The following is a 19,972-nucleotide window of genomic DNA, read 5'->3' as shown; positions in this document are numbered from 1 at the left end:
TCCAAAATGGCTTCCCTCGATTTTTATCTGATTTTGAAACCCGAAGCACCATTGTAGCTCCACAATACTGACACCTCTTTGTTTGAGCGGGAGATGAAGACGAAGACATGTTGAATCTTCTCACTTGTACCTCTTCTCACTCAGATCTTCTCACTGAAACCTCTTCGGACTCATACCTTCTCACTCATAGTTCTCAGTCATACCCCTTCACTCATAACCCTAAACTTCTCACTCAGCTCTCTCTCATCTCTGCCCAAATCGAATTATATCCTTCTTTTCTGTGTGTGGGTGGGTTGGTCACGATCTGGACACCTGTACCGTCAGAATTGTGACATCTTTTACCCCGAAAAGCAATATAATATTTCACTACCAAATATTAATCTGAAAATTGAGGGGACACTGCTTGAAATATATTATTTTATTTATATTTCATTAAGGCAACTAGTTGGATAAGAATCCATCATCATTGGTTCCATTTTAATAACATTACTAGGGGTAGTTTGGTGTGGGAAAATGAAAAAGTATATGATGGGACCTTCTGTGACTAGTCAGTAATCCATCACATTTGTATCAATGAATTTGATGGCGGGAAAATCCTAAAAATGGCTATGCAAATAGGTTATTAATTGACTTTTTGACTGTCTGACTCTCTTTGCAATTTTGATGACGTTTTCCCTTCTTTTGTCTTGAGTTTTAGGGTGTTGGGTTCAGTTTCTTTAAAAATGGTCAACTTGGAAAAACCCCAAGTGGAAACACCTTTTCAAAACACTACAAACAGAGGCTAAAACAAAACCAAAACCCCATATATTCTCATTTCTCCCCTCTTCCACTCCTCAAATCGTTCCATTCCAAAAACATTTCAATGAATTCGAAACATTTCACTACACTCGGAGGAAAGAGAAGGAAGCATCTCCATTTGGATATGCCCCAAGCCTTCATCCCGGAGTTAGCTTGGTTTAAAGTGATGTTATACGTGGCAACCCAATCATCGGAAGATCTCTTCCGTATGGCATCTGTGTGCCCATTGTTCCATACTTTGGCAAACACTCCACAAGTGTGGAACACCATTTCAATGGCAAAGTACCCAGACCATCCTAGCTGGTACCATGCCAATCCTGCGGTCCAGCATTTCTTGCAACAATGCAGGGCTTGCGATAACCCTGAGTCGATATTTAGAGAAGCATTCGAAGTGTTTTTCATGCAGGGTAACGTGGAAGCGTTGTATGGGATGCGCATTGCAGCCACGGCAGGCCATATGGAAGCGGCATATCTAGTTGGACTACTTGGCATGTCCGGAATTGGTCAATCAAAAGAGGATGCATTAGAATTCTTGTGTTCTTTGAATCAACGTAACAACATTGATATGAAAGGAACCAGGGATGCTTTGAGACGAAGATTAAGCCGAGTTTTCTCTGTTGCAAGACATATCGTAGATATGTTTTACTATGGGAAGATTAAGTTCAATCACTGCAGCGCTTGTAACAACAATGAATGGTGTTTTGTTATTCAAGGCTGGCCTACTGAAGAAAAGATAAATCCTGCCTTCTGGACTTGTTGCAATCGATGCAAATGGCACCGTGAGAGTATTTTTTGGTTCAAGGTGATGCGTGTGTATGTTGTGCCAGGGAATCCATACCCTTATAATTAGTTGTAGTATGTTTTTACGGTTTTTATGCATTGTGGACTTGCTTCTCTTCAGTTCTAGGTTGGCTGGCTACGTTGTACAAATGTTGTTTAAATGTTGGGTTTTAATCTATTTTGTCTGGTGTTTGTGCTGTCATAAACCGTTTTATATATAAATGTATAATATATATATATATATATATTATATAGTGGAATGATTACTGCCATCATAGACGGCTACGAATGACATTTTACTGACACAGATATTTTGCACAACTGCAATCTTAATATTTGGTAAACGAAAAGGCATGCATGGAGTGAGTAGGTGTCTTTTCACCAGTGCTTGGGAATGACATTTTCCCACTTAGCATATCCCAAATGATTTGGTTACACGTTTCTTAAGCAAAACTTGAACAGTGAATGACTTTGAATAATTTTTTCCTGATGTTGTAGAATGGATGACTTGTATATTTCCATTTTATTTTTCAAAACATCCCTTAAACCTTTATTTTTCAAAACATCCCTTCAACCTAAAAAATAAAAAAATTAACAAATTGAAGAAGAGAGAAACCGATTAGCACCAGAAATGGCCTATTCGCACGGAAAATAAAAATTAAAAAAAAGTTGGAGTAAATATAATTAACAAATGGACAGGCTAAAAAGTAATATAATAATAATAAAAATAATTTAGGATAAATAATAATAAAATACTAATGTAGCATAACCATGAAACAGGGAATTCAGTAGGAAGATGAAATCTCAATAAGTTCGTAGCAATTTTCGGAACATTATTGGGATTTTTGTGTATTTAGTTATGAATTTTCCAAGAAAAAGTAATAAAACAATAATTTAGGGTAAAATGCAAGGATGTGGCCATGTTGACTGACGTACACTTGTGCAAGTGGTGAAAGGTGACGGGCTGAGATCGTGCTAGGTGTCCTCTTGCAATTATTTTGGCTTTTTTAGTGCAAAAATCTTTGAAAAAAAGTAATAAATAGTAGGAAAATTATAAAAATACCCCGAAAATTACCCGAGCCTCCTTGTGACATTATAAAACTAAGGGAACCTATAAATCATCTGGCTCGCAATGAAAAAATCTAAATTATTTTAGATAACTCACTTTCCTCTTAACCCTAAGTATTTATGTTTGTTAACTTTAACTTCAATAACCTACTTCAACAAGCATCTCCCGTTAATGTTCGGAATAATTTTTTAAAATACGTAACCATGAATCGGGGAATTCAACAAGGGAGATGGAGTGTCAATGAGTTCGTAGCAATTTTCGGATCATTTTTCTAATTTTTGTGTATTTAGTTATGAATTTTCTAAGAAAAAGTAATAAAATAATAATTTAGGGTAAAATGCGAGGATGTGGCCATGTTGACTGACGTACAAAGTGGTGAAAGGTGACGGGCTGAGATCGCGCCAAGTGTCCTCTTGCAATTATTTTGGCTTTTTTAGTGCAAAAATCTTTGAAAATAGGTAATAAATAGTAGGAAAATCCTAAAAATGCCCCGAAAATTACTCCGGCCTCCTTGTGACGTTATAAAACTAGGAGAACCTATAAATCATCCGTCTCGCAATGAAAAAATCCAAATTGTTTTACATAACTCACTTTCCTCTTAACCCTAAGTATATATGTTTGTTAACTTTAACTTCAATAACCTACTTCAACAAGCATCTCCTGTTAATGTTCGGAATTATTTTTTAAAATGCGTAACAATGAATCGGAGAATTCAGCAAGGGAGATGGAGTGTCAATGAGTTCGTAGCAATTTTCGGATCATTTTTCTAATTTTTGTGTATTTAGTTATGAATTTTCTAAGAAAAAGTAATAAAATAATAATTTAGGGTAAAAGGCAAGGATGTGGCCATATTGACTGACGTATACTTGTGCAAGTGGTGAAAGGTGATAGGCTAAGATCACACCAAGTGTCCTGTTGCAATTATTTTGGCTTTTTTAGTGCAAAAATCTTTGAAAAAAGGTAATAAATAGTAAGAAAATATTAAAAATGCCCCGAAAATTACCCCAGCCTCCTTATGACATTATAAAACTAGGGGAACCTATAAATCATCCGTTTCGCAATGAAAAAATCCAAATTGTTTGAGATAACTCACTTTCATCTTAACCTTAAGTATATATGTTTGTTAACTTTAACAAGCATATACCGTTAATGTTCGGAATTATTTTTTAAAATGTGTAACCATGAATCAGGGTATTCAACAAGGGAGATGGAGTCTCAATGAGTTCGTAGCAATTTTCGGATCATTTTTCTAATTTGTGTGTATTTAGTTATGAATTTTCTTATAAGAAAAATTAATAAAATAATAATTTATGGTAAAAGGCAAGGATGTGGCCATGTTGACTGACGTACACTTGTGCAAGTGGTGAAAGGTGATGGGCTGAGATCGTGAAGGTGTCCTCTTGCAATTTTTTTGGCTTTTTAAGTGCAAAAATCTTTGAAAAAATATAATAAATAGTAGGAAAATCCTAAAAATGCCCCGAAAATTACTCCGGCTTCCCTGTGATGGTATAAAACTAGGGGAACCTATAAATCATCCGTTTCGTAATGAAAAAATCCAAATTGTTTTTACATAACTCACTTTCCTCTTAATCCTAAGTATATATTTTTGTTCAATTTAACAAGTATATTTCCTTAATATTTGTTATATAATTTGTAATAATACAAGAATTAGTTTCCTTTCATATATAAGGATGTAAAATTATCTATTTTGTTATAATAATGTACATATATAATAATTGCACATGCTTTGAAGCCATCATTGCAACTACGCCTAGAGCTTTCAAGACGTCAGAGTATTCAATAAGTTGTCCACATGCAACTGCACCTAGAGTTTTAAACACGTCAGAGGTATTCAATAAGTTGTCCACATGCAACTGCACCTAGAGTTTTTAACACGTCAGAGGTATTCAATAAGTTGTCCATATGACGCCGCATTGGGAATCAGTAATATATTTTCAATCATGTCCAATCACATAAAATAATGCCATACTTTTTCTCAATAACCTCACACAAGTGAAGCAATTTTAAAACCCTTAGTGAATATTTGTCCTAGTCTATATGAGTGATTATATATTCAGTCTGCATTTTTTTCACAGTATATGTTAACTTTGAGAGGGATTCCACAAACATAAAATATAAAGAAAGCAAGAAATAGTAGGAGATGAACCAGTACAAAAAACAATATATAAATGGTACATAATAATTCCATAACCTTGTCACAAACGCACTCACAAAAGCTTTTCCATAAACCTTGTCCTAACATATAATAAATAAAGGCAACATTGCATATGATGCAACCATGTCCAAATCTGATACGTGATAAAAAAAAAAATGGACATGGCAGCAACATATGACTGAAGTAGATGGGCTCTTTGCATCTTGTGTTATCGTAATTAAAGACATCAAAATATTAAGGTTTAAATCTTCCATAGTAGTTAGCATCAAAATAGGTTTGAAGCAGAGTTTAACGAAAATTCCAATTCCACTGATTTGCCTCTGCTCAAACACGAGAACCAAAATGGTTACTTCCCTTGCTGAGTATATTTGTTGACGTCGGAAACGGTAATAGATGACCAATCAAACCTGGGTACGACGAGTTTTGCATAGGATCGGAAGTAGTCGAATCCAGCTTGCATCACACGCTTCTTTGACTCCACTGCATTAGATGAGTTCTTGTATTTTTGAACAGCTACACTCCGAAGTCGTTTGTGTCTACGCTTCATGCGCTGCAACTTCGCCCTATCCAGATTGGCCTGCCTTTTGTCATCTTCAATTTGGCCTTCAACAAATTCCAAACGTGCCCTTGCCCTTTGGATTTCATCACCAAGTTGAAGATGCCTCTCCTTCCAAAAAGCAACAACTCTTTCAGACTCAAAACTTCCAACAAAATGGTCATTCTGTCTAGGAATGTGACATTGCTTGTCTGGTGACTCACTTGCGTTTCGAAGGCGGTCTTTGTTTGGAGGGGTGTTTATTATGCTCACATCAAACTTGGTTAGTAAATCCATTCTTTGGGGGGAATGAGTTTGTTTGGTTGAGAGAGTATCAGTAGATGGAGACAGATTCGGTGGAGGAGTGAGTTTTGTGTGGAAGGAGAATTTATATGAAAGGGGTGATAGTAATACCAAGAAAAGGGTTCCCGCCAAAAAATATTTGGTTGACAATGTATAAATTAATTTTTGGTCTGATACAATCTAAGTTTAATCCTAACTAGTTTGGTTGAGTTAACTAAGTAGATGTCACTTCCATTGAGTTTCTTTCAACCACTATCAGTGGTGTAAGGAGAGTGTGAGGTTGACATGCTTGAAAAGCAAAACCTGACACCTATTTTTTTTAAAATTGAAAAAAAGTACATATGTTGACTACACACAAGCTTTGGTATGTTGGTCTATAAACCTATGTTCCCTTTCTCAAACGAAATTGCATATGCAATCCTCATCCTCCCAAAACAAAGAGGATTATTCAAGCATGTCAACCTCTTCAGGCGCCAACAACACAATCGAAGATGACAAATTGGAGTCGCAGGTTCTATTTCCACATTGTACTCGCCGACCCCTTCCTTTTTCAACATCATTTGGGAGTGAGGGGGACTCCGATGATCCATTAGAGGCAATACATGCAGTCAGGCAAGCTGGATTATAATTCCAGACTGATCAATTCATGGCACGAGAAATGTGTTGAAGACGAGGCAATTTTGGCTGATCTTAACATTAGAGTGAACAAAGCGTTCTCCCAAAAGAACAAGTACTTGAAGCTGAGTCATAAAAGGAAGCTGAAAGCTGAGGAGTTGGATACAGTAATGAATGATGAAATGAAAGGTTGTTTGATGAACCATATGCGATGCGAAGAGCACCATAGTGAACTGGAGTTGGCATTCAACGAAGGATTCGACAAATTCCGAGCATTTGCGGCAACTACTCATACAAGTTATGATTGGAACTATGTGTCCCCTGATGCTGTGAGAGAGATACTAGACGATGGTGGTGACATGAATGAGCATAAGCACGTCAAAGCTGCTCGGAAGAAGCCGACCGATACGACTAAGTGATTGCGGCTACCGCTGTTCAGTTGGTTGAGGGTGATCGTGGTATTGCACATATACTCCCTTAATGTCATTATCTAATTTAAAATAACACAAATATCAGTTTCATTTGCTTCATATATAATTATTGGGACTATGTATTGCAAGTCATCATGTGTTATAATGTCTAACATTATATTTTGCAAATATCGAAATATTATTCAATAAGCAGTCAATATCACAGCAAGCCGGGAATCAGTAAATGCTCCTTATCATGTCCATTTACATTAAAGAGCTGGCGTACTAATGTGTTCAAAAAAAACTGACACGTGAGTCATAAGTAACATAACATGTGCTATACATTGTTTAGTGAATGGTTTATGGTTTATTTATATATAATAAAATTCCAAATATTGCTGAAGATTTATTTCGTCTATATCACTAGGGATATGAGTGGCCATAAGCATGTGAGACCTGCTAAGAAGAAGCTGAAGAGTACGACCGAGTGATTGTGGCTACCGTTGTTCAGTTGGTTGGGGAGATCGTGGTATTGCTAAGAGGGAGCACATAATATGTTTTGCAATCAAATGTTCTTTTGTGTGTGGAATTATGAGTATTTATGTAAGTTAGTGTACCCTTTAATATTTTTCACCTAAGTATCGAAATGTAATTAGCTGCAATGTTATGTTTCTTTTTTACACGCTGCTTTCTATTTGCTCTGTTCCAACAAAGTGCTTCAAGTATCCTTCAGTTACAAAAGTGTACAAAATCGTGCCCCTAATAACCAGTCGGAAAAAGTGGCTACTGCTGGAAATGATTACTGGTAATGGAAACAACAGCTGGCTGCTGGAAATGCTGCATTAGCCTGAGGATTTGAAAAATGAATCTCTGTTAAAACATAATTCACCCTAAACTGCCCATTTTACATGGTAAAAGTCATTGCTTCTTCACATAACTCAAAATTTCATACTTGATCAAATGTCTATGAAAATTTATAAATAGGGAGAAGACGTAAAATTAACATGTCTCCAAATTTCATGGAAGAATGAAACCAAGCAAATTTTCATTTCAATTACCAGTGGACATAGTAAGAGCTCATCGGTGGACATGAACAAAAACACAATAATATTCAAAAACTGAATCTATAAAACTTCACCTGATCATTAATCTTCATAACAACCACATTTCGTCTAATACAAATATAAATCATTCACTTGGTCCGTGCATCCTGTCAAAATCGTCGAATAATGGGTCACTACGATGTATTGGAGTTGATTCGTCATTGTTCGACGGTGATGTCCTGCATAAACATCAAACACAAGCACATAAAAAATTTACCTATTCAAATTTTAGATGTTATTACAAATAGTGTTAGCATCTTACGGTGTGTTCAAGGCTGGGCATTGTCTTCTATCATGACCAATGTGTCCACACTCCCGACAGTGTCTAATCCCTCGCTTCATTGCCTTTTCCTTTGCTCCCATTACTCCTTTCGACCTTCCTTTGCACCTCACTCTCTTAGGGTCTTTCATATATTGTGTTTGAGAGCTGGACCCTCCAACTTCGTTATTACTTGGTCCATCCTTCAACAACTTCAACTTCACCTGCAAACTTTTTAGAGTCTCTGACAGTAGCTCACATCCTTCTTCACTCATTAATGCATCCTCAACCACATCTGAAGCAAGTCGAGACATTGTACTCCGCTTTATTAAAAGCCAGGATCTGCACAGTCTTTAATTTCGTTGCCATTTGCATCTGACACCAATCCACATTTCGCAGTTTTCTTCCACCTCTTCAAAATATATTTTTCGGGCATATATTCAATCTGGTCCCTTCTGAACAATGCTAGGATGTGCTTGCAAATAATTCCAACAAATTCAAATCTTTTGCAGCTACACGATGCGTGGTCAGAATCTTTGACATATACGACTTCTGCCACTCTTGTTTCCCAATTTTTCCTTTCGCTCACGTTAAAGACAACTTTACAAGCATCCTCTGTTTTGAGCTCTAGGAAACATGCTGTACTTTGTATTAGTTCTTGCTCAAACTTTTGAAACATTGTCCTTGTGTACAAGGTAGCCATTTGTTTGTTCATTGGCATCGGTAGAAGACATTGAGCCACTTCAAATGCATCTACGTGATCAGCAACTAACTCTTTTTCACGTTGATGAGAAAGTGCCCTCTCAAATCGTATTATGAAATCCATCAACGAATTTCTCCTTGATATGTATTGCTTGAAAAAACCATGAGAACCTTCCGCTCTTTGGCTGCTTGACATTCCAGCGGCAAAAAATTGTCGTGCGTAGGCTGGAACCCAAGATTCCCTTAAATCAAACATTGAACTTAGCCATGGATGGTCAGTCAAACCAGCCTTTGTAACCACAATATTCCATTTTGCATCAAACTCATCCTTATTGTCAGTATCCCATATGGCTTTCTGAAATTCACGCCAATACTCCTTATAAGCGTCACGTGGTAACTTAACAGAGAACTTTGATGTGATGTGCCATATGCAAAGTCGATGAAATGTAGTCGGGAAGGCTATTGAAATCGCTATGGCCATTGCCGCATCTTGATCTGTAATGATCGTTTTAGGTTCCCCACCTGGCATGGCTTTCTTAAACTCCTCAAACATCCAAACAAACGGCTCAGTCGTTTCCTTGCTCAAAAATGCGCATGCTAAAACAATTGTCTGACCATGGTTATTAACTCCCAACATTGGTGCAAATGTCAAGTCGTATCGATTCGTGTTGAATGTGGTATCGAATACAACAACATCTCCATAAAACCCATACGCCCGTCTAGAAGTTGCATCTGCCCAAAAACATCGACTAAACCTGTCATGCCCATCTCCCTCAATCTTGAAATAAAAAGCCTCATTTTTTTTCTGTTCAGCCATAAAATACTCGGTCACTAGTTCAACATCGTGGTTCCTCAGCTTCCCATTCACACTACATTCAAGATTGTAGATATCTTTTTTGATAAAACCAATTTTATCCATTCCTCCGGATTGCACCTCAAAAATACTTACCTTCTGATGAATGGGAATATTAACTGAACCCAACTTTTTTGTGAGTACTTTTGTAGAATCTGAAATATGACGGTGTGATCTCAATAAATGCATTCTTTCTGAGGGTGTCATCTTATGATTGTGTCCCTCTGCAAAAAGAGATATGGTATACTTCTTGCTCCCATTTGTCTTCACAACCACAATCTTAGCTTTGCAATTGCATCTACTTATTCCCCGTTGTCTTTTTCTCTCCCGAGTTTCATCCCTCCTGTATGCACCTTGTTTGCAACATACAAATTCTTTCCTCAAAATCTCTTTCTTATTTTTCCCCCAAAAGCTGGAATGAAGTCGAATACCAAAGCCAGCCAAGAATGCATATCTATTATAGAAATTGTAAACGAGGTCAAGCGAGTCAAACTTCATCCCAACTGCTGGTGTTTCCTCATTTCTTACTTCAGGAATATAAACCCTCCCATTAGCTGTTGCACATTCATCACTCTCTGAGCCCCCAGACATTTTATCTACGTATATTATTGATCCACTTCTATATTACTGCATAGCAATTATTCATTCATTAATCAGTCATTACTGCATCACAACATATCAATGCATTCCACTTACACAAAACATTGCCCAAATTGACACAAAATACGCATAGCCTAACTTCCGATTACACAAAACGCAAGCAAAATTTCATAAAAGTTACGTCATCTCTTGTGAAATAATCTGGTAAAAATAACATTAGAACCAACATGTTCAACTAAGAACACAAATGTAATTCAAACCACCAATTACAGAACTTCACCCAATATCCTCTCCAAATGCTTACTCCTAATGTCATTAAGCCTAAGTTTAGGTTCTTTTACCTACATTTCATAATTTTCCACCCCGACCAACAACAATGAACTAAGTATATTGAATATTCATAAGGAAATGACACATTATTGATTCCAAAAATGACGCATTATTGATGCCACAAATGACCAATTTCCCACCCTCACAAAAAATAAACCAAACCCAATAAAATCAATCCAGCAAGTGAACTTACCTCTCAAAATCAATCGGGAGCTCTGAAGTCAGTCAGCTTGAGAGAATGTGGTGGACATTAGAGAAGACTCTTTGGTATTTGAGACTCCATCTCTACCAAAATCGAGGAACAACTGCTGCTACGGCTTCTAGCTACAAAAAGAGATATGCTACTTTGCTTTCATCTGGAATCTTGTCAGCTGAATGAAAAAGAGAAGGGGTTTTCACTTGAGCCATAGAATCAAAACAGGGCAACAGCTAGGTAAGAGCCATTCTTCGTAATACCGAGGATACCATAGATCGCAGGCCTCCCAAGGAGCTAATGACAATCGAGTGACTATAAGGTTTGGGAGATTTGGATCCTTCTAATTGTGGGTTTGCTTTACATTCAAAAAGAGAGGATTGTGTTCTTGAGTTTTTCACAGAGAGGGAAAGAGGGGAACAACTGAAGTTGGGTTTCTAACGGGTTAGATTTCAACCCGATTCTACATGCAACCTCTTTTAAAAACTCACCGTTGGATGAAATCCAACGGCTCTTACATACCCCTCAAAAACACCCTTTATAACTTTCCACTCACTATAGAAGCTCCCTTCGGTTTTTCCCACCCCTAGTTGGTATCTTATGAACATGTTCCCAAGGATCCAAAATGACCACTTAGGTCTACGTTGCCACAATATTGTTCTATGGAAGTGGGCGGGCTGTTAATTAGAAGTTCGGGCCGGTTGGTGTCTCCGGCACTACGCATATTGTTTGACAACGCCATTCCCAAAGGTGAAAATAACGGGGAGTTTGTAAGATTAAAAACACCAGCACAGATAAATTAAACTTTAATATTAGTTAATGATATAAAACAGACGGTTGGAGTACAAAATTACACACTTTCTTCCACCAAGTGAGTGTCATGCATTCGATGTAATCATACATGTGTAAGGATCAAAACTAGGAAATTTTGTATCCTAAAAGGACAAAGAAATGACTAGCTGTAAACTAAAAACAACTCCACAAAGACACTTCGACTCCATTCTAAGCTCCAAACCTGGCCTCGTACACTTGCGGTTGCTGCAGCACAGACCAAATGTCAATGAGAAACAATATAATTCATTCAATTAAACAGGTACAACAAAGAACTCCAAAAGGTAAAGTCAATGCATCTTGTAAAACCTATGGATTCAAAATCCATCAGGGAGTTCAGTTCTAGGTGTGTCCACAAGGTCTTTAGTACTTTATTATTTTAGACCCATGCAAGAATTACCAAAAGCATATTTGACATCAGAAATGGAAAAATAAACTTCCGTCAGGGGTGAGGTACATTACCATGAACAGGGCTGAAATCTGCCTGCCTGCAAACCATCTCAAATGCATAGATTGTTGCGCTGCAGCTGCTGCTTCCACAGTTTCAAACCGCAAATACACAAAACCAGCAGTGTTTCTGCATTTAAACAAAACAAAGGATGGAAAAGAACTTCTCAAATTTTGAAATCCACATCCTCCTCTCTCATATCAAACATGTATGCAAACACATGCTTGCATGAATAGCCTGTGTACTCTAAGCAGTTGTCCACATCATCAAACTGAAATAATATCGGAAAATGGAGAGCATTCTAACAAAACCCTTGTTTCTTAACCAGGAAAATATTAAAATATTTCATTACTCAGCGAAACTAAACTTATGTTCGAGTTCTCTGTCATAAGGGTTTGGAGGAGCTATCCAATCCTCCTTTCGCTCTACTGTTTATGCTTAGAAAGTACTATAAACACACCAAAGGATTTTAAAAGGGGGCTCCCTCAAGGCTAATAAAGTGACAAAAGTAACAATTACATTATCAGATGCAAGATGCAAATGTGACAACTAAAGGTTTTGACTAGTGCAATATGTAAACTCATCTTATCAATTTGTATTGAGGCAGGTGAATTTCTAATGAACCAGACACACCTGTCCAACCGCAGTGGGAGATGCAGGTTGGTCCTTGTCCCACTCTTAAATGTTTAAAATATTTTCAACCAACCACCACCACCCCCTACTAGTTTCTCTTCCCTAAGTCTTCCATCCCATCAAGTCTCACCAGTCATTCAATGACCCCTATTGATTCTCATTATCCACTGTGCTTTATCTATTGAGGTGATTTAGGATTTTTTTTATTTTTACTGTTGAAGAATAACAAACTCAATATGCGCTGCATGCTTGATTTTATGTCCAACGGGAGATTGTTTTTGTTCAGTATGTGCTTTCATGCTTCATATTTTTCCTTTGCACACCCCGTCTTATGGTCTCTCTCCCTCTCTCTAACAGCCTCTTTTTTTTTTTTCTTTTTTTTTTTTCTGCTTTAAATCAAAACAAGTTGTTTCTGGTTTCTCTCTATTTCAAGTGCTGTAGTCTTCTTGTGGGTTACGTTGTTTTTTAAATGCTTCTATGCTCAAGCACAACCCAGAAACTGAACAACCCGACCCTTATTGAATCGGGTTGGGGTAGCTTGGTTGAAATTTCTTCAGTCAGTTTCAGTTTCCAATTTTCCCAAACCGGTAAGGTCTGGTTGGTTGGAAGCTTGGGCCTCAACCTACCTCCAAAACCAATCTGTGCCATGCCCAAATTTGTAAGATATTTTCATTAATACAAATGACATCTTCCAATACTGTCACACAAACAAGATATTTATAATATATTTTCATTTCCAGTATGTATATATATATTTATGTACTTACTTGTCCACGTATATATGCTTCACCCGGCCACATTTCGAGCATTCTTCTTCAACATCGTCTTTAATGTCTATATCAAAATCTGGCTCCCTCTGCAATATAATATTAAATTTCAAAACAAATTTTTTTTCTTCGAAGGAAAGCAGAACAATCTTTACCAAAGAGCAGAGACCTCAGTGGCTGGATCAAACATATTCTTTAATAGTAGACATTCACTGGGGTTTCCAATGGGTTCGGTGACTGCAAACGGCATAACTGTAGCCGGAAGAATTGGAGCAGAGACTGCCGCTTGACCATTGATCGGCAAAGTACCAGCTCGTTGATTTGGTGCTGACCCATTCAGCACTGGAACTCCAAGAGACCCCGCAATACTGCCAAAAGAGAAACAATCAGAAACAAGATCATGACATAATTATCTGAAATCAGTGAAGAATAATGAAGACAAACCTTGTGGCAATACCAGTGCGATCCAGCTTCTGCATTAGCAATGCTCTCGATTGGGCATTTAAAGACTGCAAAGAAAGATGCTTCACATCAGAGGAAGTCACATTTATAGAAATTGAAATATTCATTCATATTCTACACTTCAAGAACAGGCAACATATGGCTCCCACAATTGGAATTCACTGTTCCAGGATTCTCCATCCTTCCATGATTCATCTGTTTTGTTGTAATTCTGCAATCCAGGAGGATGGAAAAAGCCTTCCCTTTCCCCTTTCCATGTCATTTATAAGTTCCTTTAATCTTCTTTAAGGGAAGCCAAGCATCCAAAAGTATGATTTACTCAACTGCATAGGTCAACCCCTTGATATATAAATAATACACATGCTTAGTATTAAATATCAATATTTTTCGACGTTCCCTTATTTTTAACAATTACTGGAAGTATTTTATGCTCTTTCAGAATACCTCATTTAAAATTTCCATCATTTAGTCGGAACACTGATATTTTGTCAATACTTATATTTGTCAACCTTCGGTTATTCCATTAACATCAATATTAGTGCTTAAAATATACGTGAAAGTACTAACATTCATCAACATAATGAAAAGATTGAAACTCACCAAACCACCCCCATCATCATCATCAAAGTCTGCAGATTTTGCTCCAGTCTCTTGTGATCCAACATGATCCGTAACAGATGAAACCTACATAGTGTCCAATAACTGTGTTAACATGGGATCTTCACAAAAGAAAAAAATAAAAGAAAAAAAAATCGTTACGAAGGTACAACCAGATATACTGACAGGAAATCACAAATATTAAAGCTATCATTTCCCTCTAGAAACTTGTAATATCCAACTTCCCTACAAATCTACAATAAAAAATGCAAACCAACCTTGATAGTTCGACCAGCAATCTCCAACTTTCCATTCAAACTTTGAGCTGCCTTTGCATGTTCTAGATGAGCAAACTATAAACATAATGAACAAATAAATAAGTAACAACCAACATAAAAATCTTCTAAACAGAAAATGGGAAGTAATCACTGACTTGAACAAAGCCAAACCCCTTGCACTGTCCTGTCTCAAGATCAAGGGGAAGTTGCACGAGTTCCACTGGACCAAATGGTTCAAAAATCTGAGCATGCAACATAAATAAAAAAATTATTGTGAGGAAAGAACTCCTAATTTTATTAGAGAGTTGAGTCCCATTTATTGACATGGTTGATTGTTTCATAGTGTAGATTCATTATTTAGAGCATAAACTTAAGGTTTCTAGTCTCGGATCGATTAGTCGCTTCAATTTTAGCTTCAATTTGAAACCTAAAATTGAAACTCTAAGGGACCATTATATGCCCTAAATAATCAACACTGTCGATAACAAATGGGACCAAAGTTGAAGAAAATTGAAAAGATGTGAGGTTTTCTCAACACATCCTGCCTATAAGAAAGATAGGACATCCTACACAGAGAGCAAATGCATATATAAGTGTCCATAGAGGGAAATGTCCTCTTGCCAGACAGTTGCTTATGTTGTATACACATAAAAGTAAACATATATTTAGAAAATTAAACATAGATGACAAACCAAGTAGCAATACCTCTCTAAGGTGAGTTTCAGTCATGTTAAAATGTAAGTTCCCTACATACAGTTTCCTATCAACTGCACCATACGGTCCTGCAACACCTACGGCCCCACCAGATGTGTTGGACTGAACAAGATTCTTTTCAGCCTCTGAAGGTTTTACCATTACAGGTTGTCCTAGAAGTAGTTGGCCAGAGAGAGCTATAGCCATTGGCACAGACATTGCATCATAAAACTCAATATACCTGCAGTATCAACGGCCCTACACAGTAAGTTTGATGGAACATACAAGACCTTAAGTATTGCAATCAAAACTTACAAAGCATATATCAAAGAGATGTAGGGAAACAAAAACTCTAGGGCAGAGAGCTCAAGCTGAATTTCTTTTGATGAATCTGATGACTCATATGAAAGAAAATGTTAGCTCATCACAATTAAAAAAAAACATGAGTACTACATTAAAAACTGATCTACAAGAAAACACTAATAGGATAGGTCACATGGGGAAAAAAAAAAAGCAGTCATATGAGCTAAAGTTTAATAATGAAAACCCAATCATGAAAATTAACAGTGAACTTCCAAATAAGCCTTAACTAGTACTGGAAAGAGCACTAAGATGTCAACCAGACTTAGAACTTATGAAATACCAGAACCAAAGGAAATCGAGATAAAACTGTCCACTCGCTCTACCCACTTAAAATTTTACCATTCAGAAAACTGCTATCATAAATAAACTCCACCAAGTCATTACCAATTTCCACAACAGAATGGGAGGACCATTAAATGAAGAATTTGAAAAGGTGCACTGGGATGCAGAGCGGTGCCCTTATAGCAGGAAACACGAAGAGGAAGAAAGCGGGAAGCGATAAAAATTAGGTTTTTGTCGTCTACCTTGAGTACGCAGCATGAATTGATTAAACATGATTGCAAGGTATTCCCACCATCCCTCATCATTATCGCATTGCTAGTCCATTTAAGAATACTGTTAAACTTGATTCTAAAAGGATGATATGCAAACAACTATCTTACAAAGTACACACACATGACTATAATATAGTTTCATATAAATGCACATACCCAACTCCTTTTGACCGTCTAGAATTCCTGTCCATGATCAGTCGTACATCCCTCACCTGAAAGTGGGAAAAAGAAAGAATAACAAAAATGTAAGACCAAATAGAAATTCATGTATCGAAAGAAAAGTGGCTTATAGAGAGAGATTTTAGATATTGACACTACGTGATAAAGCACCTAGTTTGGGGTGTTCACAAGATGACCGCATAACTCATTTGCATATTTTCACTCACCCCACATATACAGAATGTTGAGACAATAGAAAGTCATTATATTACTCGTAACTGAAGGCAGAGGAGCATGTACTGCAACAGGAAGCAAATGAATCTCAATAACATGCATCCATAATGTGTGAAGGAGTGTCTCATGCAACAGATTGTAATTATTCTCAGGTATTAGGATTAAAAGATTAGAATCCTAATTCAGATGTCACAAAATGAGAAAATAAAGGTAGCAAACCTGGTTATATATATAATATAACATAACCTTCATCAAGAGGGAAAAAAAATCATCTAATAATCTAAAAGAATGAATGAATTTCAACCAACCTTGCCCGCTTTTGAGAAAAATTCATAAACATCTCTCTCGGTTGCCTTCAGTGGCATCTGTCATCACCAGATTAAACCAACCAAAGAATAGTCAGAGAAATTGCAAAAGGGAAAGAATTTGGTTAGGTTCGTTAGGTTCCCAAACTTAGGTTCATTACGTTCCCATATCAACAATCATTCTGCATACTTATATCTGTAAAAATCAACTTGACTTTAAAAATCCTAACATTTGAAATAAACTCTCATTTTTCTCATATCGTCCTGACTATTTTATTGTGAGTCTGACTGATCCCTTAACAACATTTACTAAATAGCATTAATCTGTAATCGAAACTAAAATTTCTAAGAAAACCAAGAAACCCTTAAAAAAGAATCAGGATTAAGACTTGATTGCAAATAAAATTAAAATAAATTTATTGAAGAGCAAAGGCACAAGCCACATACCTGGTAAGCAAAAACAGTTCTCTGGTCCCTTTCTGGATCAGCTTCAGGCTCCACCGCTTCTTTTTTGTCTTTAAACCTCCTGGCATTTGAATGTCATTTGACACAGTTAATAATTTGAAACTATAATATAATTATCATTTTCAAATGAAATGTTTAAGGATTACTTTTCATAACCTAGGCATTATGGTGCATTAAAAAGGGCAAGAACCCTCCCTTAATATAATCCATGTACTTGTTGGCATGCAAAAGAACCCCTTTCTGTAATCAACATATTATTATATTGTTAACTGTAATACGTCTCTAACTATTAGCAAGAACCTTGACAGGAAATCGCAGCTACTAAGATAACGGAATATCTGCATATCAATTGAAATTTAATACTTTCTCCAAATTTCAACAGTTCAATACGTTCTCCAAAACAAAAAAATTCAATACTCCTCACAGCAAGTAATAATTGAAAGTTGAAGAAGAGAAGGACAAAATCTTGGTCTACAAGAGAGAGTTGCAATACCTAACACAGCAAAACATGATATATGTCAAATCTAATTATAAATTCCTTTAAAACAGAGAGTAACCAGCCAAAAACTATAATGCCCTGGTAAAGAAAAGTTCCGGCAAACAATCCTGGGGCCAAAGCTCGATTCATTCTTAACTATTAATTTCCCAATCTAAAAGTAAAATTGAACAAAAAAAAAAACATCATTGTAACTACTCCGAGTGAACAGCGGTTGCTTAAGTAAAAAATGTTTGAAGGTGCGAGACAAATAATGCGTGTAGTTCCCACAAAACAATCCACATTACCATACAAAATACTTACGTAAGTACCAACACGGGCATTAAGAAGAGCAAACCAGATGAAGTATTGAGAACCTAACATCACAAAACAACCCAATTGAAGTAAACAATCATATTATCAATACCAATATTACCTGCTCTCTCTCAACTCAATTTCTCGTTCCCTTTCTCTAATTTCCCTCTCCCTATCACGATCAGAGCGGCTCCTACTTCTGCGAGACCTCTCCTTCTCTTCACGGTCAATACTTTTGCGAGGCCTCTCTTTCTCTTCGCGGTCGCTACTTCTGTGAGCCCTTTCTTTCTCTTCGCGGTCACTACTTCTGCGAGGCCTCTCTTTCTCTTCACGGTCACTACTTCTGCGAGGCCTATCTTTCTCTTCACGTTCGGATCGACTCACACTCCTCCTAGACCTCTCTTTCTCCTCCTTCTCTCTTCTCTCTCTCTCCTCCCTTTCTCTTCTATCTCTCCTCTCTCTTTCCCTCTCCTTATCTCTCTCCCTCCTCTCTCTTTCTCTCTCCTTCTCCTTCTCCTTGTCCTTATCTCTACTACTCCTGTCTCTGTCTCTTTCCCGCTCGCGATCACGATCTCGGTCCTTGTCCCTTTCGCCCTCTCTCTCCCTTTCTCTACCACTTCTGTGGTGCCGATCCTTATCGCGGCCATTCTCGTACTCGCCCTTCGACCTCTTACTGCTCTTCCTATCCTCATCTTCGGCACCGACCGAAACGTCGTCGTCAACCTCTCTTTTTCTGTAACTCTTCTCGGTTCCGTCCTTCTTCGTTTTCTTCTTCGAGTCCCGCTCGTCGTTCTCCTGTACAGTCTTCTCCAGATAATCGTACTCGTCGAAGTCCATCGCTGGCTTCACAATTGCTTGCCAAGGTTCTCTGAGCTAGGGTTTGTCGAAACCCTAGGTTTACCAGAAAGAAGGAGCAATAAAACGCTGTGTATTGGGAAATTTTATAGTTCTAGGGTTTTGAAGAGTTTCAGCAAATGGGAAAGAACTTCGGTTGTTTCCCGTGTTTCTCTATTAAGCTGGGATGTAGGGCCGGATGTAATTTGCGCATATACGAAGGCCAAAAGCCCGTGGGAGAAAATCCATCAAGAAAAATAATAGGAAAAGCGCAAAATACGAGGTTAAAATTCTATTTATCTATTTTTTTGAGTGCTGCTACTCCTATTCCCGTCCTATTTTCGTACTCACTTTATCTTCTAATCTCCCATGTAAATTTGAAAAAATATTATCTTATCTTTTCACCCACTATTATTCTTAAAATATCCATTAATTATTAATTCAAGCAGTCCTGATTTTCTTGGAAAATTTTTTAGAGCCCGTCTGGTTTATATTTTCTAAGAATATTTTCAAAGAATGAAAAAAAATTTGCATTTTTAGAATTCGAGAATGCGTTTGATAGATTAATTGAAAAACAAATTCAGAAAATAAAAATAGTGAAACATGTCTAGTAGTACGATTTTAGAATAATAATATATGAGCTATTTTTCAAGTGTATTTTTGCTAATATATGTTATTAAAAAAAAAAAATACCCTAGACAAAGAATGTATAACTTAAATAAAAATGCATCATATAATCTATGTGAGTTGTTTTTCATGGAATTATGGAATAGGAAAAAAAAAACAGATAAATCTTTTATGAACATTCTAATTAAGTAAAAAGGTTAAACGTT

General features: G+C 36.9%; 3 protein-coding genes across 3 annotated transcripts; 1 reads left to right on the top strand and 2 right to left on the bottom strand.

Annotated features, from left to right (window-relative positions):
• Positions 1 to 922: 922 nt before the first annotated feature.
• Positions 923 to 1,648, top strand: LOC117630332. The gene has a single exon (XM_034363070.1). It carries the CDS (start codon positions 923 to 925, stop codon positions 1,646 to 1,648), a length of 726 nt encoding a protein of 241 aa, XP_034218961.1.
• Positions 1,649 to 7,874: 6,226 nt separating this feature from the next.
• On the bottom strand, positions 7,875 to 9,387 carry LOC117630330 (protein FAR1-RELATED SEQUENCE 6-like). The gene is made up of 3 exons (XM_034363069.1): positions 9,011 to 9,387; positions 8,052 to 8,366; positions 7,875 to 7,968 (listed from the first exon to the last, which is right to left on the bottom strand). The coding sequence occupies exons 1-3, from the start codon at positions 9,385 to 9,387 to the stop codon at positions 7,875 to 7,877; spliced, it is 786 nt and encodes a 261-aa protein (XP_034218960.1).
• A 2,132-nt stretch (positions 9,388 to 11,519) lies between these two features.
• Positions 11,520 to 19,327, bottom strand: LOC117630869 (RNA-binding protein 39-like). Its single transcript, XM_034363698.1, has 13 exons — positions 18,427 to 19,327; positions 17,498 to 17,576; positions 17,054 to 17,110; positions 16,509 to 16,564; positions 15,448 to 15,676; positions 14,898 to 14,984; positions 14,743 to 14,817; positions 14,468 to 14,551; positions 13,850 to 13,914; positions 13,575 to 13,773; positions 13,406 to 13,494; positions 12,020 to 12,134; positions 11,520 to 11,764 (listed from the first exon to the last, which is right to left on the bottom strand). The coding sequence occupies exons 1-13, from the start codon at positions 19,140 to 19,142 to the stop codon at positions 11,729 to 11,731; spliced, it is 1,887 nt and encodes a 628-aa protein (XP_034219589.1). The 5' UTR covers positions 19,143 to 19,327; the 3' UTR covers positions 11,520 to 11,728.
• Between the last annotated feature and the right edge of the window lie 645 nt (positions 19,328 to 19,972).

Source organism: Prunus dulcis, chromosome 6 (genome assembly GCF_902201215.1).
Source record: "Prunus dulcis chromosome 6, ALMONDv2, whole genome shotgun sequence".
Lineage (NCBI taxonomy): Eukaryota > Viridiplantae > Streptophyta > Magnoliopsida > Rosales > Rosaceae > Prunus > Prunus dulcis.
Note: the sequence above shows the minus strand (reverse complement) of the source record. Positions and strands in the feature narration are given on the sequence as shown.

Coding starts and splice junctions, on each gene's coding strand:
- LOC117630332 (XM_034363070.1), top strand. CDS start 923: ATGCCCCAAGCCTTCATCCCGGAGTTAGCTTGGTTTAAAGTGATGTTA.
- LOC117630330 (XM_034363069.1), bottom strand. CDS start 9,387: ATGTTGGGAGTTAATAACCATGGTCAGACAATTGTTTTAGCATGCGCA. Junction 8,367..9,010: donor ACTGACCATCCATGGCTAAG/TTCAATGTTTGA, acceptor AATAAAGCGGAG/TACAATGTCTCGACTTGCTT. Junction 7,969..8,051: donor TGCCCAGCCTTGAACACACC/GTAAGATGCTAA, acceptor ATGTTTATGCAG/GACATCACCGTCGAACAATG.
- LOC117630869 (XM_034363698.1), bottom strand. CDS start 19,142: ATGGACTTCGACGAGTACGATTATCTGGAGAAGACTGTACAGGAGAAC. Junction 14,985..15,447: donor CTGAAACTCACCTTAGAGAG/GTATTGCTACTT, acceptor TTGCATGCTCAG/ATTTTTGAACCATTTGGTCC. Junction 13,915..14,467: donor ATGATGATGGGGGTGGTTTG/GTGAGTTTCAAT, acceptor CTTTCTTTGCAG/TCTTTAAATGCCCAATCGAG.